At 38.7% G+C, this 24,723-nt stretch overlaps 1 protein-coding gene across 1 annotated transcript in view; it reads left to right on the top strand.

The window, feature by feature from the left end:
• The first annotated feature begins 650 nt into the window (after positions 1 to 650).
• LOC124722902 (DNA polymerase zeta catalytic subunit) overlaps positions 651 to 24,723 on the top strand; it is a 218,040-nt gene continuing 193,967 nt past the window's right edge. Inside the window, exons 1-4 of the mRNA XM_047248042.1 lie at positions 651 to 833; positions 6,046 to 6,192; positions 11,920 to 12,106; positions 23,670 to 23,763. Of these exons, the coding sequence (XP_047103998.1) occupies positions 6,054 to 6,192; positions 11,920 to 12,106; positions 23,670 to 23,763 (420 nt within the window). The 5' untranslated portion in view covers positions 651 to 833; positions 6,046 to 6,053. The remainder of the gene's footprint in view (positions 834 to 6,045; positions 6,193 to 11,919; positions 12,107 to 23,669; positions 23,764 to 24,723) is intronic.

Here is a 24,723-nt window from a genome sequence, read left to right as displayed (position 1 = left end):
AGCATCGAGACGTTTTGACGTCTGTGAGGGAAAAGTGTGCCTGATTTCAAAATTTTATGCCAAAGCTGGCACAGATTTACACACTGACTTCTTAAGCTCCTAATACTTCTAGATTTAACGAACATTTATATATGACGCGACATTCATTCATTATTACTTTTGTTTGAAAATTAACCTATGTATGTAAATTAAAGATCGATTCACGCGTGACAGAACAAACCGGGACGGAACGTCAAACTTTTCCAATGGTCATTTCAAATGGCGGCATTCACACAGGTTGCCACCGGAATGGAAGACGACGTCAAAGCCTCTCGCGACTTTGTAGTCGTCTGCTAACAAGGCAAGCTAACCCACCTTCGCCGCGTTCACTCATGTTACAATAATGGATTTCGTATTGGCATATCAGTTAACTATAGGTTGTTTCTAAAGGCTACTTTGAAGGTGCTGGCGGGATATGCCAACTCCACCCTGTTCCTAGGTGGAGATGGATATGAACGTGCAAATATGCGTTGCCTGTGCCACAGATCCTGCTGAGGAAACCAAACAGTTTACAATGTTGGCTGCATTGGGCTGTGCATTAATATCCTTAGGCGGTGACAACAAGTGGAAACAAGTTTTTGTTTATGTTTTGAAATGCAGACGATGTCATGAAACGAAGTTATGTGACAGTGCACATTTTAATATATGGGTTCTATATTGAGAAACCGATAACTTTCGGATGTGTGACAAACAGCATCGTGTGTTGGGTCAGAAGAATACAGTGATTGTAAGACAGTAGAGAAAAGTGCGCATGGACCTGTTCAACATTGAATGCAATTCGTCCCTGTCTTAAGGTAATTTCTGCGTATTTTCTTTTCTTTAGGAAGACGGTCAATAAATATTACCAGCGATGCTGAGTTGAAGCACAGAAGAAAGATGTGGGTGATAAATACTGTTTGTGGCATTGCAAGCTGAAAGCTTTGTGCTTCACGTTAATCTTAGTGTCGGTATTTAGGTTGGTGTCTCTCTTATCTTGTGTGTGATGTAGACGATCCTGTCGACTGCGTTTATCTTTGCCCCACTCGTCTGTGGTCAACATTCATTATGGAAAGTATACAAGTGTTTTTTTTCTGTTAACGTTTGCATTAACATTGCCCAACATGCTGAAAGATTGTGCATGTGAGTGCATCCTATGAAGCAGTATGGTCAGTTTGATGTTGTGTAAGGTATTAACGATAGTAAAGTGAACCAGAATTCATTAGTATAGTTACTTCCTCTTTTGAAAATTGTTTTCTCCTGAAGGTAATTCAAATCAAACAGAAGGCTAAAAGTAAGCCATGGATTACCCAAGGAATAAAGATATCATGGGGTACAGCTCTGATGTTAGCACTGTAATGCATTACAAAGAATACTGCAAAATACTGAAGTGAGTAATCCAGAAATCTCAGCAGCTTTATTATGAGGAAAAGATAGCTACATGTGGCAACAAAATTAAAACTATATGGAATGTAGCGAAGACAGAGACAGGTATGGCCTAAAAGGAAGAGGAAAAGATAGCTCTAAAAATAAATGAGACATTGATAAGAAATGCATGTAGTGTTGCAAGCCTCTTAAACAAGTACTTTGTTTCTGTGACTGACAGTTTGACATTATCAGGTTCAGTAAATAATGCAGTGGAGTATCTGAGACCAGTCTTAAAAAAAAATTCTGTAAAATGGATGTGATACTCACATCTCCCAAAGAAGTAGCATCCATAATAAAATCCTTAAAATCTAAGTATTCTGGTGGTTATGCTAGCATATTAATGAAATTAATCAAAGAATGCTCATACGAGTTGAGTTCCATCTTAAGTTATTTGTGTAATCAATCACTTATCAGCGGAACATTTCCAGGCTGGCTAAAATAGCCTGAAGTTAAATCGCTTTTGCCGCCTTTTTCAATTAAATATTTGAAAAGGTTGTGTTCAAGCATACCCTTAAGCATCTGACTGCAAGTAATATATTGTCCAATTCACAAATTCACATTTTGGTTTCCTTAAGGGGGGGGGGGGGGGTAGGACGTCAAACAGGTCGACTTGGATCTGGAGAGGCACCACAGAACATTTTAATTTTCACTGTCTATACTTTTACAAATAAATTCATAAAACTTTGTCAGCATGACCAGGAAGGATTCAGGAGTCACACTGATAGCAGTAGAAGTTCAAAACAACAAAATAGTTTATGTTTACATGTGAAATTTCATCATTTTTTTTCACTTACTATTGGCTGCATTTGATGCTATAGATACACTTTTCTTCATAAGCAAGAGAGATTCTTCGATGAATTTTGCACAGCATATTAATCATACTTGTGGCTTTATGAAACTCTAGAAATTTCCAAATCTGTTAAAAACTTTGGTACAAATTGAGATAATTAACTATAAAGTTTGGGTTTTTTGTGTAAACGTGAAGTTAAAAATGTAACAGTTCATTCATCTTTTCAGTAATTAAATAAATTCTAGAGTTTTATACACCTGTAAGTTTTGTTTTTTGTTATGTTTTTGAACTTCCACTGCTATGAGTGTGAATCCTGAATCCTTCCTGGTCATGCTGACAAAGTTTTATGAATTTATTTCTAGAAGTGTAGACAGTGGAAATTAAAATGTCCTGTGGTGTCTCTCCTGCTTCAAGTCACCCCTTTGACATCCTACCCCCCTTAAGGGTTCAGGTATAGTGAAGGATATTTGCACATACAGTGAGAATATCCTTAAGTCATTAGATAACAAATTAGAGGCTACTGGCATCTTCTGTAACCTGTCAAAAGTGTTTGACTGTGTGAATCACAGTATTCTCTTAGGCAAATTAGAATATTATGGTTTTACTTGCAGTCTTGTGAAGTGGTTTGAGTCTTACCTAACTAACAGAGAACAAAGGGTGTCACTGTGAATTACCTGTGGATTAGGCAGTCACTCTTCATCTGATCGGAAATTAATTACATGTGGTGTCCCATCTTAGGTCGGTTGCTTTTTCTTGTGTACATTAATGAGCTCTCCTCTGTTACATTGCCAGAAAAAAAGTTGTTTGTGTGTGCATATGATATAAACATTACAGTAAGTAGCAAGCCAAGTCCAGATTTCACATTTAGAAATTGTTGCTAATGAAATTTTCACTGGCATTAATAAATGGTTGAAAGCTAATTCACTGTCATTAACCTTTGAAAAGACCCTCTATATGCAGCTCAAGAGATTTCCTTTTGGCGTGTGCATAACATATGAAGGTAGGCGGATCGAAGAGGTTGACAGTGTTAAATTTCTGAGACTACAATTCGATCATAAATTCAGTTGGGGAGGACATACCACAGAATTGCTAAAGTGCCTAAACAAGTATGTATTTGCAGTGAGACTGATGTCAGATGTACGAGATAAAATATAAAAACCTTGCGTACTTTCATTCTTTTATGTTGGTTGGTTAATTTCGTGGATGAGACCAAATAGCGAGGTCATCGATCCTGTTGGATTAGGGAAGGATTGGGAATGAAATCGGCCATGCCATTTCAAAGGAACCATCCCAATATTTGCCTGAAGTGATTTACGGAAATAACTTAAAACCTAAATCAGGATGGCCAGACGCGAGTTTGAACCATCGTTGTTCTGAATGCGAGTCCAGTGTGCTAACCGCTGCCCCGCCTTGCTCGGTTTCTATTATGTTGTACAGGAACACATTCTGGGCTAATTCATCAAACTGACCAAAAGTTTTTAGCATGCAAAAGTGTGTACTAAGACTCATTTGTGGTGTGATTATATACCAGAGCTCCTACAAACTACCACAGTGTTAATCATATTAATCAGATGTTGCCTCCCTGCTAACCTGCCTGGCATGGCCTCTTCTCCCCCCATACTAATCTTCTATCATTCATTCGTTAGGGCCTATATATGGATGCTAGTTAGTCTATGGGATGATCCACCTGGCAAGCCAAGAACACTAACACACCCGCTTCTAGGACATGGGATGTGAGCCAGCTCCAGATTGAACCGGCCTCACACATTAGCAGTGAGAGCTGGTGATGTGGCCAGCCTGGATGTGATTTTTAGGCTGTTTTCCATGTGCAACTAGGTAAACACTGGACTGGTACCCACTTCCCATCTCAAATACACACTATGCAAACACTTAGAACATGTTATTACCTTTGTACCTGAGATTTACACTAGATTCGGACAGATGGGGTACGTGAATTCATTCTGGAAGGAGATGGGGAGAGTGGTGGTGTCAGGAAGGACATCTGACCACCAAAAGCCATTAACCCTGTCAAATCCAATATAACAATGTAGACCCTGTAGAAAAATGGGAAAAGGTAGAAGAGAGAAAGAAAAGTTGGTCTTTGGAATGTGATTTCCTTCATACCACCAATGTCTGGGAAGCATTAGCTACCAGAATGTCCAAGCTACCCCAAGAAAATGTTGCACTTCCAAATTGTATTTCAGCTCTTATTCTCATTTCCCCTCTCCCCAGTGCTATGATCTTTAATGTGTCATTATCATGTTCTAACATGTACTATGGTTCCCTTTAACCCTTGTTGAAATTCAATTTCTGTTGCCCGGATTCCCATCACAGTATATCTTTACTTATTTATTTATTTGGTCCCAAGAGTCTTATTTTGTTGATTAGATTAGATGCAGTAGACCCAAAAATAGGATGATCCTCATGGGTGTGGAACATGACAGAAAGTATAACATGTAAAACATAAAACATTTGAATATACATTTGTACAATGTACAAAATATGTAGAACAAGTCATGTACACAGAAATAAAGAACTGTGATGTAGAAATATAGTAGGATACTATAATAAGGTATGGTAATAAAATTACATAGCACAGCTCAACAAAAATTATGTAACTTATGGATCAAACTTATACACTACAACTTAGTAACACAGTAATATAAAAAGTAATATGAATTATAGTACTATAACAATAAGTATAATAAATTTTGACACATCTTGGAAACTGTAAGTAACCATAGTTTTCATCCTTATTTTCATGATTTATGGGCTGGTTGATTTAATGGTGCACAACTTTTTTCTCAAAGCTAGTCCACATACACATTCTAAAAATCAAAAAATTACAATAATAATGTACACATTTAGGTCTGCAACCAACTAGATACTCAGCTACATTATAATAACATCTATCAGGAGGAACAAATGCTGGTTGAACTTACTTTAGGCAAAAATACCTAAACCACACCTAGTTTTAGTGTAACCTTCTTACTGGTCTCTAATTCTTTGAAACACCTATGCACAGTGTAACGTATCAGTGAAACAATGCTCAGTATACTGTGCTTGCATGACGTGGATATGTATAGTTAGAAATTCCACAACAGTACAAGTCCATAACACTTTTCATTAATTTTATTGTGGTATTTAGTGTCATCAAACACTCCTGTCATGCTTCACTGAGAAGTTAAGCAAGCTGTTACAGTATACATGCATTCTGACCCCAGAGATGTGATATTGCTAAGGTCTAGGTGCTTGCTGACTGCTGTACAGAAACAGTTCCAGCTCATACATACTCATCTGAAATTCACAATGTGCATATATAGTTATTTACTTCTTACTTTAAATACTGAACTCATTTAAGAGTTTACTAGTTGGCAGTTAATACCATTCACAGGTTTCCAGATTACAAGTAGTTTATTTTTAGCAAAGAAATTATTTTTATTAACCAGGTAGGTTTTGTAAACAAACTTTGTATCATTGCTGCACTGCATCAACAATTTTCTGTATTAGGCAGCTTTAATTTCTAAGTTTCAAAATGTTTTTTCTCACTCTTGTGCTCTCATGCTATTGGAGATGCGATCTAATCCAGTGCCCAGTGCAGCAACATGTATTCAGCTGACTTGCATCCCAGCGATGTGAATCACAGCCTTTACTCAGTAACTGCAACTACGGGTACGAAATATCTGTAGACAGCCAGGAGGAGGAGCCACTAGCTCCGAAAGCTCGCATGTTTCCACATCTTTTATGTGTTTTCTAGTGCTGCTGCTGCTTGATGAGTAGATTTGTAACAATTTATTTTCATTATTTTTCAGATTTCAAAATGTTTTCAGTTAATCTTGTGGTAGCAGACTATTACATGCATCAACCCATTCCTGGGCTGGATTTAGAATATTCAGAATTCAGGGGCTATGCAATAAAAGAAGTACCAATTTTAAGAATATTTGGATCAACAAAAAAGGGTAAATTTGCTATACCATGAATAATAATTATTATGTCATAGAGTCACCTCTAACTTTTTGTGATATTGCTATAAACAGCAATACAGAAAAAATAACAAGTTGTGCATAAAGTGTAGATTATAGTTGGTGAATAACTTTGTAACATTTTTCTGTGACTTGATGGTATTTTTATTTGTCCTTTTTATTAATTATTATACTATATGGGCATAAAAATTTTAGTGTTTAGTTTTCGTATCCAAAGATAAGCATTTTTATTTTAGCTGTAATTCAGTGTGAAAGACAGAAACAAATATTTACACCATTTGATACAGGAATGTCTACCTACCAGTAAAGTACAGTTTCATGTATTTAATCTTCATCTTTCAGATCTTATGAAGCAGTTCCTTCATTACGTGAAAGACATATTTAAGAAACAGGAAAAGTAAACAATAGGACTAATATGAAATGACGGAAAAAAAATTCTCCTAGCTCTGGAGGAAGGAAGATAAAACTGCAAGGAATGAGTTAGAAATGATAGTAGACTAACTACAGAGATTCATATTTGAAAACATTAATACAATCAACAGATCACATTTTAGTGTGTAGCTTTAGCAAACTGACATGGTGCAAGTAAACACACACTAGAAAGGTTGGGAAAGAATAGCATAGACAGAAGTGCCACTGTCAAATAAGCTTTAAAACCACAAGCAATCTTTAAACAGGTAATGAAATAAAGAACATCCTCTGGATATAACACATTGGTGTTGAAACATATTTGAGGGCTTCAAACTGAAGTAGACCTCCCATTTTCTTCATAATGGGTGTTGCAACCATGAGAAGGCGACTCAGTAAAGACCAACCACAGAGTTCCAACTTGAAAGGTCATAACTGATAGGTAATTTTTAATTTCCTAATGTTTTACAACAAAGATTTTTTATTTACCTGTTGAAGAAGGTAATAAAATTAGGCACATTCATCTTCATTGTCACTTCCCTGATTGTCTAGCTCTGACTCGTATTTCTGTTACTTTTCAGTTTTTTTTACAAATAGGTTTTTAACCTCTTTGCTCCTTCCATCATGTAAAATTATCCCTTAAACTTTTCTGTACATCTGTGTCATTGATTGCACTATGCAAATCAGCACACTGGCAGCTATCCAATTTGTGGGAAAACCTGTATTCCAGAACACCCAGTTTCAGTGAGGTGGTAACATTGATCATTCATATGCTGTGATGCCATGACTGGTGTTTGATAATGCACTGCAGGCATTAGAGCCCTGATATTCTAGACAGTACATTGTTTATTTTGTTCATACTGTTGGCTGGACTGGAGCCTTTTAGAAGATACCTCTCCCCTTCAACAAGATCAAGGTTGTTGAAGTGCAGTTAGTTGGAACACACTGTGTGCGTTCAGTTATACTGAAAGTAACAGTGTTCTAAGTTCGTATATAAGGCATGTTAGAATATATCAGTGGCAATGAACAAGAATGGTACATGTAACCATAGGTCTAATATGTCACTAGTGGCTCATGAACCCATTCAGCATCTTAGATAATCTGTGCAATCACATGTTACATAATCAGCCTGATGGCAGTATGTAGATGTCTGTTTATTATCAAGAATGAGTTTGCACGGTGCAGACACTACCGAAATCCTTTATCGTGGAGCAACAATTACTGGAAAAAGTATCATTGATGATTTATCCTTCACATTTTTGAAGCAGCGCATTCAATTTCCACATGACAAACACCCAATAAAACCTTGTTGAAATTACTCCATATCACCTGCATCTCTAAACTTCTTGGTTAATTTTTTCGCACAATTGTGCAGTTTCTGTCATAAGCCATTTTCAAATGCTTATGCCTATAAGCAATTATTGACTGCAGGATCATAAAAAATCTGTGATAGGAAATATTATCATACAGATCTCTCACATGCTGTTTTTGCCGTGAGACTTGTACTTCTGAGAGCAAATATAATATAGATAAAACGTGGTCTCTGTCTACAATTTGTCATGCGAACCTCACCTGATTACCTTGTGTCCTTTTATCGTATCCTTTCATTTAGCAAAGTTGTACCAAAAAGGTGGTTCCTACCTAATTTTATACAGTACCTCATCATTAGTTAGCCAATGTACCCATCGAATGTTCGGCATTATTCTGTAACAGCACATTTTAAAAGCTTCTAGTCTCCTTTTGTATGTACTGTTTGTCTTCCATCTAATGCTACATTCCAGAAAAACATGTACAGAAAAGACATCCTAACACTTAAATATGCATTCATTATAAACATACTTCTCTTTCTCAGAAAGACGTTGCTAGCTATCATTAGCCTGCATTTTATATTTTCCATATTTCTTCTAGCTTCATTTATTTTGTCCCCCAGATTGCAAAACTTGTGTGCAGCTTTTAAAGTCTCATATCCGAAATTAATTCCTCTGACATCACGACTTAATTCATCTACACTACATTACCTTTGTTTTATTTTTATTGGTGTTCATCTTAAAAACTTCTTTTCAAGATCCTATCTATTTGATTTAACCAATCTTCCAAGTCTCTTTCCCTCACTGACAGAATTACTGTGTTATTGGCAAACCCTAAACCTTAATTTCTCCTTAGTTACCTTTACTACCTGCTCAATGTACACATTGGAATACCACTGGAGATAGGCTTCAACCCTGTATTACTCCCTTCTCAACTACTGCCACTCTTTCATATTCATAGACTCTTATAGAAGTTTGGTTTTTGTACAAGTTGTGAATAACCTTTCATTCCATCTATGTTATCCCTGCTATCTTCAAAACTTCAAAGACTGTATTCCAATCCACACTGTTAAAGGCTTTCTCAAAATCTGCAGGCATGGGTTTGTCTTTCTTCAACCTATTTTCTAAGATAAATCTCAGGGACAAACTACCTCATGTGTTCCTACATTTCTTCTGAACCAAAGTTGACCTTCCCCTAGGCTAGTGTGTACCAGCTATTCCGTTCTCCTGTAGATGATTCACCATAGTATTGTGCAACTGGTGCTTATAAAATTTATGGTTTGTTAATACTCACATCTGTCAGCACCTGCCTTCTTTGGTATTACAATTACTACTTTATTTTTTTAAGTCAGAGGATGTTTTGCCTGTCTCATATGTAATGCATAGCAGATGGAAGAGTTTCCTCGTGGTGGGTTCTCCAAAAAATCTTGCTAATTCTGATGAAGTGCCGCCTCCTACATTCACCTTATTTAGTCTTACGTCTTTCAGTGCCCAGTCACATTTGCTCCCAGTATCACAACATCTGTTTCATCTTCACCCACTTCCCCTTCTCTTCCTGCAACATTGCCTTTGGTTTCATTCATTCAGGTAGATTTCTGTATATTTCTTCCATCTTCTTTGCTTAGTACTGGCTTGCCATCACTGCTCTTTATGTTAATGCAGCTGCTTCTCTCATCACCTGTTTTTTTCCCCCTACAGGTGGCATATATCTCCTCTATAAAAGTGTGTGTCATATAATAATCATATTTAAATAGGTAATGCCCCAAGTAGACTTTCATTTAAAAATGGGGAATATGTGTGATAATAGTTTTAATGACCTATAGTTTTCTACCAGTTTTGTCAAAGACATTTGGGAAGGCAGTGTAAAAACAGTTTTATTTGTTTTGGTCATTGTAGTTAGTGTATAAATTCTGCTTCTTTAAAACCATGGATCATTGGTTGGTGAAGAAATTGTTATTTTTGTCAGAAATTGATTAAATAGCTGGGTATAATGTTCCAGAGCAGTATGAAATGGAACAAGTACATCAGGTTGGTAGTAGGGAAGGCCAGTGGTTGACTTAACTTTTTCACTTTATTGGGAGAATTTTAGGAAAGTGTAGTTCATCTATAAAAGAAATCTTCTCAGTTTACAAGCTGCATCAATTCAAACAAAACACTTGAGCTTTCGAGAGCTGTCTCCGCCATTGTTGTCAGGAGTTAAAATGACCGACTGCTGAGACTGGAACAGTGTTCTGCTTATATAAATTTAATGGCAGCGTGTGGAGCCTTCCAGAAAGGGCCGGAGAGATAAGTGCGCAGAAGACAAGTTGGGCAGTTCCTAGCAGCTCCATCCTGCTGTGGAACCGAGTGCCATCGCATGGCGTGAGAGGCTGGTGCCAAGTTTGAAACTGCTGGTCCTGAGTCCCAATGAGTGTCAAGCCTATGCCTATGCTTTTGCTCAATGCTCAGTGCCTGCCCCCATGCCCTACCAAGTGTGTACCCCTGGTCCCTGTTAAAGTTGTTGCTATTTATTCTAATTTTTGCTGCTTCTTTGATAATAGGATTCCAGTATGATGACATTTGAGCCAAAACTCTAGCCTTTTCCAATGATACTTTATACCCATTTTCTGGGCAAATGTTAAGCCATGGCCGACTTCTCAAGTTCCCTTTGTTTGATGTGTCATAAATTCTCTGCTCAGTGTTCAGCAACAGTGCAAATAGTTTGACGTATCTAAATGCTATCACAGTCACAGGGGACAACATACGTGCCAGGAACTTGAAGATCTACGTTACCTTTAATGGGGCGTAGCTTATCTCTTATTTTGGAGGCGGGCTGGAACACTGGTCTCAGTCCATGTCTCTTCAGCACATGTCCCATGTCGGTAGTAGTTGCTCCACTGTGTGGAAGAAATGAAACTTGTTTGGCTCCTTCCACTGATTAATGAGGCATCTTTTGTCAGTGGCACTTGAAAGTTTGTGCAATTTCTCCCTTGCTGCAACCACTTTCTGTGAACATGCAGTTCAAATGCTGAAATTCAGACTCTAGATGGTTGTCATCAGAAATAATCTTTGCCCCATGTACTAACATTTTCAGGACAGCTTTCTTGTGTACAGGGTGGTGAAAATTGTTTGTATTCAAATATCGAAAGCTCAAACGTTTTATTCAAAGTGACATGGCTTGTAAACTGAAAAGATTTTATCGAAGCATGCCACTGCGAAAGACTCGGAGGACACATCTGTAAAGGAGATGGCATATAGGACACTAGTGTGACCTATACTAGAGTACTGCTTGAGTGAATGAGATTCCCACCAGGTCAGAACATAGGAAGACATCAAAGCAGTTGAGAGGCATGCTGCTAGATTTTTTTTGCCACTGGAATTGATCAGTGCACAAGTATTATAAAGATGATTCATGATGGAGGGAAGATGATGATCTTTTCGTTAGGCACTGTTGAGGAAATTTAGAGAACTAACATTTGAGGCCAACTGCAGAATGATTCTACTGTCACCAATACACATTTCACGTAAGGACCATGACGATAAGATAAGAGACATTAGGGCTTGTATGGAGGCTTATAGTTGGCTGTTTTTCCCCTCACTATACTTGTGAGTGCAACAGGAAAGGAAACGACTAGTAGTGGTACGTGGTACCTTCCAACGTGCACCATACGTTGGCTTGCAGAATATGCATGTACATGTAGAAATACAATGAGATGATAAAAAACTAGAAATCTAGGATACCTGCACCAGGCTAATAAAAAATTTTAATTCCATAGGTAATTACATATTGTCAGAAAATAAATAAATGGTATTATAGAAGAAGGGAAAAAGGCATACTGCCTTTAGTAGTACCTTTCTTATAAACCCCTTGGTGTTCAAATTAACTTTCAAATGTATGAATGCCTGATTTTATTCTGTACCCCTATTTTAGAATTTATAACATAATATATTGTCATGTGTGTCATAAATGTTTCTTTGTCTTTCACTTGGAAATTATTTTTTTATACAGGACACAAGACCTGTTTGCATGTGCATGGTGTATTTCCATACATTTATATACCATATGATGGAACAGAGACATGTGGGAAGGAGATGTATAAGATAGCTACAAGTTTAGACAAATTAATCAATGCTTCTCTTGGCCATGCAAATTCTGTCTCTCAACATGTGTATAATATACATCTAGTGTCAGGCATGTAAGTAAATTGACTTGTGCATATCTTTTATTGTTAAGTCACTGGCAGAGGTACTTGTTATTCTGTGCCAGTAATTGAGGTAATCAGTTTAAGCAAAATTAGCATCAATTTTTGGCAAAAGTAGCTTTTTTGTAAATGATTATGCATACAAATTGAAGAGGTTGCTACACTGGAGTTTGCCTGTTTTCTTTTTATGACTCTAGTTAAGCTTTCGGCAAATGTTTCTTCCCATTGAGAAGCAGCATTTACTCACCAGTAAACAGAGTTCTCTGATTTAAGGTATTTTTTGCTATTATCTTTCTCTTCACATCCAACTTGATAACTATAAAATCATTGATTTTGAATCAGTAGCACATAAGCATATTGCAGAGCTCTTTCATGGGTGTTCGTAGCCATACAACCCATACTCAACAACTCTGCATATAAAACTGACAAGATACTTAGAGCAAAAGAATTGAAAATAGCTCGGGTCGTGCTTTACAGGAAGAATCCCTATGTGGTTTAAATATGTTGACAGATTTTGTTCCACAGTCACTATAGTGCAGACACTATAACATGTTAGTTGGCTGCGAGCAGAAACAATCGAGAGCTTTGAACTCCCGAGGGGAAAGGAGCAATGCTGGGCAACAGGGCAGTCACCTTCACCTGTTGGTTCTGCAAAAGTGTAACTGCCAAATGGTCATAGAAATTGCTGATCCCATCTGCTATTATGTGAGTCACACCCAACCCCTTTATGGACCAGCATTAGTCATTTCAAAATAATGCAAGAAAACAATAAGCAACACGCAACTCAAAGCAAAGCAGAGAGAGGTCTTGGAGCAATTGGTAACAGATCTGGCACAATTGCTTCCTGATGTTGGCAGCACTGTAAACAAGATAGTTGAGGCCCAACCTTTGGTGGTGTGTTATGCAACCATATTTAAAAACACTGTCCAGCTAAATTTGGCATATTAAAATGTGCACATAATACCATGGATAAACACACGTTTCTGTGTTTGAAGATGTTTAGCATTTTGACTAAACATTTACTTTCTGCTAAGATATTTTGTGGCTAATGTTGTTTTTCAGTAACTGGTCTTAAATCGCATTTTATGAATTATCAACTTGTATCCCTCCACACTTATCATAACCAATGTTAAAACTGGTCCTGCTGTTATTTATCACCATAGCAGCTACACTGTGATTAGTAACACATATTGTTAGTCAAACTTTATACATATAGATGAAATTATAAGCTGAGATTTGTATTGGACTTGGGACCATTAATGTATTATAAGTATTCTTGTGCCAAATGCTCAAGTGCCATAGGGAATGACTGAACAAGAGGTTCCTTGAGTTGCTCATGTGATGCAATTGCTAGCACAACAGTAATGGCTGCAGCGTGCACTCGCATCAGACTCTCATTGATTATCATGTGCCATTGCCAACATCGCAGCAGTGTGCACAACTCAAGTGCCACAGGCAGTAGGAATCTCTCATTCAGTTTAGCATAATGGGAAGTTTTTCACATCAAAATAAAGATGTGATAGAGAGAAAATAAATAAAAGTACAGTAGCAGAACCAGTAGCAAATTTTCAATTTAACTTCTTAAAACATCATACTGCCTAGTGTGTTTCTTCTTTATGTTACTATTGGTGTTGTAAAAGAGAATGCAGCTAAAAAAATTATAACACAAGCTATAAAACATAGTCATTGCAACTCTGGCACCATGGGATCCACAATCCTTGATGTTGAATTTGTAACAAAGTTAGCCAACATGTGTGATCTTTTAATGTGCATCTTCAGCTTCATCAAATGTGATCAGTACACCACTTTTTCCCGCACAAACTGCATTTCATATACTCTTTGTGAAGAACTGCAAAATAATTCCACGACTCCCTCATCCAGGATTGCTGCACGTCTGCCCAACAAAAAGTAAACAGTTGGACAACTGGAAAAGATATAGATGAAATATTTGAAATTCTGTTTCATTCTGTAAATTTTAAAATATATTATAACATGTGAAATAATGTGTGACTTCCATGGCAATACTAAAGTCATAAAATACGTGGCATGCAGTTTTGATTGTTGCTGAAATAACAGCCAGATTATTTTTCATCTTCACCTACACATTCATCTTTTCTTGTTTTGCCACAGGTTGCCATTGTTAAGTGGATTGAGGCAATGTAGAAGCAAGGTAGATGGTGCCTGGATGCCCTTCCTGACTCCACCACTCCCCCCAGTACAGAATGTATGTACCCCATCTCTTTGCTCCTAGAGTAAATCCCATCATCAAGTGTGAGAACATTTTATAAATATTTGTGTAACATGTATCTGAGATTGAGAGGTGGAACTTGAGTACTGGCCTGGTATTTATGTCGTTGGATGTGGGAAACTTCCTAAAAACCACATGCAAGCTGGCCAATACATCAGTCTCTATTGTCAATCCACGGGGCAGATAAAGCCTGAGCCGGCGCACCTTCCCGTGCCCCAGAAGTGGGTGCTTTAATTGTTGTAACTTGGACTCACAGCAAAACCAAACAAGTTGGTAAAATTTCATTAGACGGTGCAGGCCAATCACCCTAACATACACTGTAAACAATAAGAATAGGAAAATGTATGCAAGCAGTAATAACATGATAACTGAGCGCGAGTGTAGCGTGGCAGGGTTTAAATAAGGCACTTGCCCATGGTGGGCTCTGTCACGGTATTCCTCGTTCATGACACATTCTCACGGATGACAGCACACTGCTAATGCGCACGGCTTTTAAGTTTGTGTGCATTACTTCATTCTTCTTCCCTTGGGGAATAGCTCGGATTTGCGAGATGTCCACAGCACCTTCCTCCATGAGACTCTGACTGAAATGACATGCTGATACTGGGGCATACGGTCAGAATTAGTTGGGCACAGGCAGCGTCACAGTCCGCCATACGGTAGGATGGGTGATGTCGGCACGAGCTCCATGTCCACATCAGGTCCAGGGCCTGGTGGTGGTGGTCCCCTCACAGTTGCCAACAGAGACGGAGGACATGGCGCTGGTGTTGACGACGGCTGCATTGGTACTGGTAGCGGTATTGGAAAAGCTGTGCCAGGTTTGCCTACCAGTGATTAGGCGGCCCATCTTAGTCGTGGCATGGATCCAGTCAAATCAGGTGATCCATCGAGCAGACTGTTGTGGCGATGTCGGTGTCCCAGCTGGGGTTGTTTGGTTGACCATGTGCAGGCACAACTGGTCATAATAGCATGCACAGAGGCCCTCCTCCCTACAGACGTCATAGAGACGGTGGCCGCAACATTGGGAGATGACGACGGGAATCCATTTTGGGTGACAAGCAAACCTGCATGCCCAAACAGCTACCCTGAGCCAGAAATGAGACAACAGCTGCACTTGTTGATGTCACTCACTGGGCCGCAGGAAATGCAAGAGCATCTGGGGTTGTTGCCTGTGGAGCAGTTTGGTGAGGCTGTTGTCGCCGAACTGTGCAAACTGACAGGAAGACAGAAATTGATCCAAGGCAACATCAGACAGGGGCTGAATCATGTACCCTTTCATTTGTGTTTTGAATGTTCTAACTAATCTTTCACCCTCGCCATTGGAATGTGGCTGGAAGGGCGGGGCAAAAATGTGGTGAATTCTGCGGGTGTTGCAGAAATAGAGAAATTCCTGTGACACAAACTGAGGGCCATAATCAGAGACCAACATCGCTGGAAGTCTGTCAGTGGAAAAAGGTTTGCCAATGCTGCCACAGAGGCAGAGGCTGAAGTTGATGGGCAATGAACAACATATGAGAACTGAGAGAATGCGTCAGTTACTACGAGCCAGTATGCATTAAGGAAAGGGCCAGGGAAATTAATGTGGAGACAGTCCCAGGCCTGCAAAGGTTGCAGCCATGGAGACAAAGTTGCCCACAAGGCAGCTTGCTGCGATGCACATTGAGAACGTGCTGTAACCAAATGAGCGTCGCCATCCAAACCAGGCCAAAAAACATGATGGACAGCTAATTCTTTGGTGCATGACACTCTCCAGTAATCCAGATACCATTTTAAATGACTGTCCTGGCCAACATACTACCTGTAATCCAGTACAGGATATTACTGCAGTAATATCCTGCATCAACCAGTAGCAGAGGAAAGGGGCGCGACGATCAATGAACTGTTTCCTGGTGATCACGTGTGTGCAAATAGTCCTGGAAATATACTTCTGCCTGGGGCTAGATAAGCCGGCGCCCAGCCGTTCAGAGGCAGTTCTTGGTGTGTCGAGTGTGGAGAAGATCAGCTGGTCCAGCGGTGTGGCACCCCGACCACAATCCGCAACGATTGTGGTGCGTCGCTTCCAACTGCGTCGCTTCCAACGTGTGAGGCTATCTACCAGCTGCTAACAGCCAACTTCAACTTGGAACAGTTGTACTTGTATGGAGTTGAAGGGAACTCTGATTGTGGGAATTAGTTGTTATTTGCTTTATCCACAGAAGGCATCCTTATCGTTTTTTGGTTTGGAAGAGTGTGTTACTGTTGGTGGTTTATTGTAGTTTCCTTGTTGGCAAAATGAGTTAGTTCTTGCTCTGTAGCTTTAGCAAAAACAATATACTTTAACACTGAAATGCATTTCTGTGCTTACTCTCACTGATGCTACTCAATGGGAAATTTTGGATCTCCTGTCTTTGGTTGCTCCTACTCAATGTCATCTACTAGACAAAGCAATACCAAAATTGAATCTGCATTAATGGATGCTTGTCATGGCAAATATGGTGTTAGGTCAACAGAATTTATTTGTGGAGTGCCCCACCATCAAAGAATAATGGGATCATATTGCTGGCATGATTGACCACTTCACTAGTGCACCCAGGCAAAAGACTTCAGCTCGTAATAAGAGACAACTCGCCCCATAGTAAACTGAGGAATTTTGCTTGGTGTCAAGAGACAGTCAAATAGTTCGGTGAAGATCTTGAAATACAATTTGTTTCACGTAATATTGCAGCATTTTGGTGTGGTAAAGAAAAACCAATTAAGGCTGGGGTAGTAGCTGAACATGCATTAGCTGACACATTATCAAGTGGTGTTCTCACACCAGCTGTTTGCTTTAGTGTAGGAAGTGGCAGGCTATTTTCATTATGTTATGTTTCATACATGGCAGTTTCACTTAGCAAGGCAGGTAATGATGGTGGAAGACTGCCCCCTTTCCCCCATGTTACACAAACAATAGCAAGAAGCTTGTCAAAAAACTGAAACTGCTGCACAATAACTATGAATAAAAGCATAAAATTACATGTAGGAAAATATTATTCAAAACTCACTTGGTTACCAAACGAACCATGCACAAAGCCTATTGTAGCAAGAGCCTGTTATTGTATTTTATTGTATTGTACGTTAACTGGGGGCCTAGAAACGACGGAGAGGCTCCGTCCCCACCGCAGCTGCAGTGGTCTACAACCCCACGATGACTGCCGCAGTCCACTTCACCCCTCCGCTGCCCCACACCGAACCCAGGATTATTGCGCGGTTCGGCCCCCGGTGGACCCCCCGGGGAACGCCTCACACCAGACGAGTGTAACACCTATGTTTGCGTGGTAGAGTAATGGTGGTGTACGCGTACGTGGAGAACTCATTTGCGCAACAATCGCTGACATAGTGTAACTGAGGTAGAATAAGGGGAACCAGCTCACGTCCGCTGAGGCAGATGGAAAACCGCCTAATAACCATTCACAGACTGGCCGGTTCACCGGACCTCGACACAAATCCGCCGGGCGGATTCGTGCCTGGGACCAGGCGCACCTTCCCGCCTGGAAAGCCGTGCGTTAGACTGCACTGCCAACCGGGCGGGTGAGAGCCTATCATAGTGGCACTCCAAAAATCATAAGAAATTTTAGGTATATATTTGGCTTTTATTGGTATAAAAATTAGTATCAGACTCTTGTTAATGACAGGTCCGAAATACATGCACGTAAAATGAAAGTCAAATTGTTGAATTATTCACAAACAAAAAGCAAAGGATTTATCACCATTTAGTTGTGCTACTGCAAGGATGAGTGATGAAAATATCAGTCCTTATAATGTTAAAGAGCAGGTAAAGATGATAAAACCCATCAAGAAGTGTTACTTAATAATATTTGCGATGAAACCACAATTCAGATAAAAGTATGAGCAAGGTGCAAAGAAAGAGAAATAGTTCTTGACAGGCACATTGGAACTAGTAATGTCATACTAACACCTGACACCTGGGACTATGAACTGAAATGATCATGTCCATTCAGTTATGGGTAAAGCAAGTGGTAAATTCATTTTATTATTATGATACTTGAAAATTGCAGTTTCCTATGAAAGACATTTAATACTAAACACTTACTAAACCTATGCTGAAATGCGTCACAACATGAAGAATAGTGACTGCCCAGTTGCAGACTTGCACTACCAAAAACTGTGGAAAAAAAAGTTACTCAGACAGCCTAAAGCCTTGTGTTGCAATAAAAAACAGGAAGCTTTCAGTAAAAAAGAAAGCTGTACAGTCAGTTATGAGAGGGTTGTGGTTTTCATTCCAAAGACTGATTTGAAGTAGCTGTCCAGGCTACAGTAGTGTTGCATGCCCTCGTGAAAAATTACGGTTGCAGTTTCCCCTTGCTCTCAGCCATTCACAGTACCAGCACAGCAAGGCCATTTTGGTTGATGTTACAAGGCCAGGTAAGTCAATCAACCAGACTGTTGCCTCTGCAACTACTGAAAAGGCAGCTTCCCCTCTTCAGGAACCATATGTTTGTCTGGTGTCTCAACACATACCCCTCTATTTTGGTTGCACCTACGGTACAGGGTATTGTATCACTGAGACACACAAGCCGCCTCATCAGTGACAAGGTCGATGGTTCATCAGGGGTGGGGTTTGGGGGTTAGGTGCTTAATATATTACATCTCTTCTGTGGAAGAATGAAACTGTTAGTTATATTGGGTAAGTTAAATCACAGTTGTGTTGGCTTATGTAAATGTGCAAATCTTTGCAAGTGTACTGTGACCATTTTTTAGGCTGAAAATTTCTGTAGGAATCAAAATGGATTCTACAAACAGTAGTCATGTGGAACTCTGTTCACTCTAATCATCCACTATATCAAAAAAGCTGTATATAGCAGTGCCAGCTAATGCTGTATTGGTTGACTTCCAAAAGGCACTTGATAGAGTTCCTTACTACCACTTACAGGAGGAAATCGTGAGATTTTAATTATCACCTTGATCAAATCTAGCTGCTACCATAAAACCTGGTGATCATGTAAGTCATCCTCTGCATATTCACCCTTTGATGTGACACATTTTTCCCAACAATGGATGACTTTGTGATGAACTTGGTTGTAGAAGACTGCAGTTTGGCTGTGCAGGAAATGCTCCACCTCAAAATCCCCTCATTGTTGTTCCAGAAATGCCTGCCACCCAACAGTTTCTTCATCTAAGGAAAGGGGAAAAATTCATTGTATGCCATGTCAGAAGAATATGGGTAGGGCGAGATGGGCATTAGGCAAAATTTGGTAGTCTAAAGAAAATATGTGTGACTGTCCTGTGCGGAATAAGCTGGGCATTATCATGAAACAAAAACACCACCTTGGCTAGGTCCTCACCACACTTTGCCATGACAGCGTCCCATAACATCATCAAGTGATTTCGGTAGTATTCTCTTGTGGTATTTGCTCCTTACAAGCAAAATCAGTACTGCACCAGTGGAGCCCAAAAAACACTCTCAATGAGAATTGGGTCTTTATCTTTTTTAGCAGTGGTGAATCCACATTTCCACTGCTTGCTTTGCTCGTTTGTCTCAGGGTCATGTGGATACACCCAGTACTTGTCCATGGCAATTAGGTGGCCAAAGAGGTTCTCTGGATTGCCCTGACACAGCTACAATATTTCCATCGCTGCCTCAGTTCAGTGGGCTTTTTGAATGTGTTAGAGCAGTCACAGAATTCAGTGGACTTTGTCAAGTTCAAAATGACAATCATTAAATATCTGAGAGTAACTGTTCAAAGAAATTTAAAGTGGAGTGCTTGAAAGAAAATCAGATATTAAACTGTGTTTCATCAGAGAAATCCTAAGAAAACATAATTCACTCGAGGTGAATATAGCTAACAAAACCCCCGTTCAGCTGACTCTGTGAAGTCATGGACCCTTACAAGGCAGGATTAATAAAACAGATAGGGAATATGCACAGAAGAGCAGCACATTCCACTACAACTTTGCTTAACAAAGTGTCACAGAGGTGCTCATCCAACTCCAGTGACAGATGTTACAAAGAGGCATACTGGTAACCCTTTTTGAAAAGGATCCGTTGCTACTCACAGTTAAGAAGACATGTTGAGTTGCAGACAGGCACAACAAAAGATTGTTACACATTGAGCTTTCAGTGAAAGCCTACATCAGAAAAGGAAAGAAAAACACATACTCATTCACACAAGCAAGCATACCTCAGTTACACATGACCGCTACCTCCAGCTGGAGTGGCCAGAGACAGCGGTCATGTGTGTGTGAGGTGGCCTTGCTTGTGTGTGTGTGTTTTTCTTTTTCTTGCCAGAGAAGGCTTTGGCCAGAAGATGAATGTGTAACAGTCTTTTCGTTGTGTGTACTTGCAACTCAGTGTATCATCTTTATGGTGGGTAGCAATGTATCCTTTTCAGAATATTGTTGATTTTCCAACCTGGACTTATCACTGTGTGATATTGGAAAATTTTCGAGATTGTATGTTTCAAGAACATTCAAGCACACGTATCTTCTTCTCAGATATACTCATATGGATGCGTACTGAAAGTAATTCTTCCTGCACGTCATTTATGAATGGAACAGGAAAACGTTTTGGAGAGGAGGGGGGAGGAGATAATTGTGGTACATGAGATGTCCTTTGCCAACACTCCATTAGGTGATTTACATAGTATGCATGCAGTTTTAAAAGTAAAGGATTACATTAGTATGATGAAATATCAAGCACCATTCATTAGTGATATACTAAGTTGGCTGTGTAATATGTATTGCAGATGCAATAAATTTCCAAACAAGTTAAAGCACTCAATAATAAAACAGTGTTATAACAATGGAAAAGGGATAATATAGACAGTTTCAAGGCAATTTTTTATGCCCAGGTTTTCAAAGGTTTTGGGGAAGACTATGTGTAAAAAAGGAACGAGACATCCCATTCTACATAATTTGCAGTTAGACTTACAAATGAATGTGTCCCAGAAACTGCAATTGATTCGTTTTTCTCCCCCCCCCCCCCCCCCCCACTTGAAGTTGTAAATGATGAGTTAAGGACAGTTAGTATCTGTTTTGCTTTAATAAAAACATTTGCTCTAATTTTTTCGTACATGTGAAAATTATGGAACTTGAGCAGCTCATCAATTGTTCCTTTTGTACCTAACAAATAGGCATCAGAACATTGTCCTCCAGTGTCAACAAACAGGGAAGAAATTTTAATTTGACCAAGGTATTGTGTACTGTGTGTGCCACAGAGTTCTGTTTTAAGACCACTGTTATTCTCTTGACATATTTCAGCGATCTTCAAATAAACATGAAAGAGTGTTAAAAAAATTCTGTTTGCAGGTGGCATGAGTGTCATTGTGAATAATGTGAATATAATTTAAATGGTTTAGCAGCTAGGGTTTTCTGTAGTGTCACCTTGTAGCATACAGAACACAAATTGTTACTTAACTCTAACAAAAAACTGTGCATTATATAGTTTCCGAGAAAAAGCCAATTTTTAATATCACTGGATGATCAAGTAATTCATGAAGTTGAAGACTGTAAATTGTACGGACTGAAGATGGATGAGAAGCATCTCAGAATTCTAATGCTGCAGTTCTTGCATATTTTCTCATTCATAGGATTTATAGTTAATAACATGAACCCATTAAAAATGGACTGAAATACTCACTCAGTGAATAATAGGGGGAAAATTGATGTATCCTTGGACAACACTTCCATAACCATTCTACAGAAAAGGGTGAACTATTTTGGAGATTCCATGGGTTCCATGCCCAGTACTACATATATCTCGAGATTCAAGTCTAAGTTGAAAGGCTTTCTTGTAGGACAGTACTTCTCTTATGTTATGCAGTTGTCACTCAGAATAGTTGAGAGCCTTTCCCTGTAAAGTTTTACTTATGAGTATGTACTATCATTGTTATCTTGAGTTTGTATTTTTTTCCATAATTTTCTATCTCTGCTGTCGGATACATTGCATGTGTAATTTTTCACATGGTCCAGTGAAAAATAAAGTAAAATAGGCAAATGGGTTTGGTCTCATGTCAGCTTCTAGTAAAAGTGAAACCGAGCATATACATAGAAGGGCAACACAAATGTTAAAAATCTCATCTGATAGACACTCAAAGAAAGGTGCCTAAAATCACATGAAAGCCTTTTTGAATGATTTCATGGACAATGGGAAGATTACATGTTACCAGCTGTATTTCATTACTATGTTCGTAGTAATCACCTCTGTAAGCTCTTGGCATCTAGTGGTAGTTTGCTACACCAATGGTTTGTTTTGTGAAATATATCTTTTAATTGCCATGAAATGTGTGTTTTGCCCTTCAGGGTCATGAGAAGTGTACATACCATCAAATAGTGTTGATTTTAGGGCCAGAGGGAAGTATGCTTACCACCAAAGTAATTTTCCCATGAGGACCAAGAACTATACTTACCACAAAATAAATATTTATTTTTGTGGACTGCATGTAGCATAAATACCACAAAATTAATTGTTTTACTACACTCATGGAAATATATCTTTCCACCCGTAGACGTGCCTGACATCGTGTGGTAGTACACTATACTAGGATAATGAAAACTGCTACAACAATCAGCTTCCACTTATCGTGAGATCACTATTGTTGTCACATTTGAATTCAGAACACATTTCTTTGTTTCTGCAGTGTATACTATTGTGACTTACTGTGCAATGATACACTGATGGGAACATGCAGAAATGGCCAAATTCTAAAATCCAGCACATAGCAAGTCGGCTTCTGCAAACGTTTAGCATTAGTGAGGGAATTTCAAAACTTGTGTAATGGCTACCCATAATAGCTCACAGAAGGGCAGTGGGTATAATACTTCTCATGATAGTGTTTGGTCCTAAATCACAAAAATAAAATTATAAAAATGAAATGTAGTTATTTGATCTAAATTCTGATATGATACAAAAAAATTAGCTTCACTGAGTCACTACAAAAAATGTGCCCATGAAATGGTTTAACAGTTCAAGAACCAATTTTGAAAACAGAATCTGAAAATATAAATTAGCTTTCTCCATATCACTCGTGTAGAGACCATGAAGGTAAAACTAGATGAATAAAACCCCATACGCAAACATAAAAAAATAATGTGTCCATGCATAAATGGAAAGGCAAGAAACATAAAATAGGAAACATTAAAAATCATCTCTGTAATGCACTTTCTTTATGATTTGCTGTGAAAGAATTTAGATGCATATTATAGGTGTTTAATGTCTTCACTTTGGAATGTCTGGATACAAATGTAAATTATTGTTTCCTTAACCTTCTATTTAGTTAACTATTTGTAACATTCTGTTTCAAATGTGTGTAAAATTGTGTTCTATCTTTCCAGACCATTCTATGGATACCACACAAAAGAGAGCCAGTATTTAAAAATTTACTTCTATAACCCAAATATAATCAGAAAAGCTGTAGAACTACTCCAGGTATGACAGCTTCCAGTATGAATAATATTAAGCAGCTGTTGACATGATAATTAAAAATGCATAATAGATAATTAAGAAATGCTTATTAATGAAACAGCTAAAAAAAGTAAACTATTCAGTGTTATTGATGCCATACTACCAGTTTCTTGAAATACTGCTGAAATGGAGAACATTTTAGATGATAATTGTTTTAAAATTATAGTTATTTTTGTTATATATATTTTTCATATAATGGTTAGTTGGTTGAGTCGGGGGAGGGGACCAAACAGTGAGGTCATTGGTCGCATTGGATTAGGGAAGATGGGAAAAGAAGTCAACAGTGCCCTTTCAAAGGAACTATCCAGGCATTTGCCTGAAGCAATTTAGGGAAATCATGGAAAACCTAAATTAAGATGGCAAGATGCGAGTTTCAGCTGTCATCCTCCCAAATGCGAGTCCAGTGTGCTATCCAGTGTGCCACCTCGCTCAGTTCTGCATAATGTAATACTTGTAATTGACAATATCTTCCAAAATTGCAAACTTTTGACTTTCTCTAGATTATTTCTATTCCTAGATACTTGCACTATCACTGGTCCATTAAGAGCGTCTATGGACTATCATTATGGTGGCGGTGTCAACACAGCTTGACCTAATATCCATCTGATTTGTTCTAGCATATGTGTTGGTCGACTCTGTTTACATGTCATCTGCATGTGATATGATACTGAAAAATCTTACAACAGAACATGAATAGTTAAATGGGTTTAACCACTGACCAAATGATGGAGTTATTGAATAGTGAATGGAAATAAACAAGAACTGTTACATGAAAGCTCAGCTTCCATTCTTATATCTTTCTGTGGAATGCACAAGCATAAAAGCATGTGTGCATACACACAAAAGCTCATTGTCCGGTGGTGTAGTGTGACTGAAGTGAGGGGGTTGTGTTGAGTGGAGGAGATGAAATATGTGAGGAGGAAG

The sequence above is a fragment of the Schistocerca piceifrons genome, chromosome X (assembly GCF_021461385.2).
Source record: "Schistocerca piceifrons isolate TAMUIC-IGC-003096 chromosome X, iqSchPice1.1, whole genome shotgun sequence".
NCBI lineage: Eukaryota > Metazoa > Arthropoda > Insecta > Orthoptera > Acrididae > Schistocerca > Schistocerca piceifrons.
The sequence above is the reverse complement of the archived record's forward strand: the minus strand, read 5'-3'. Positions and strand labels throughout refer to the sequence as shown.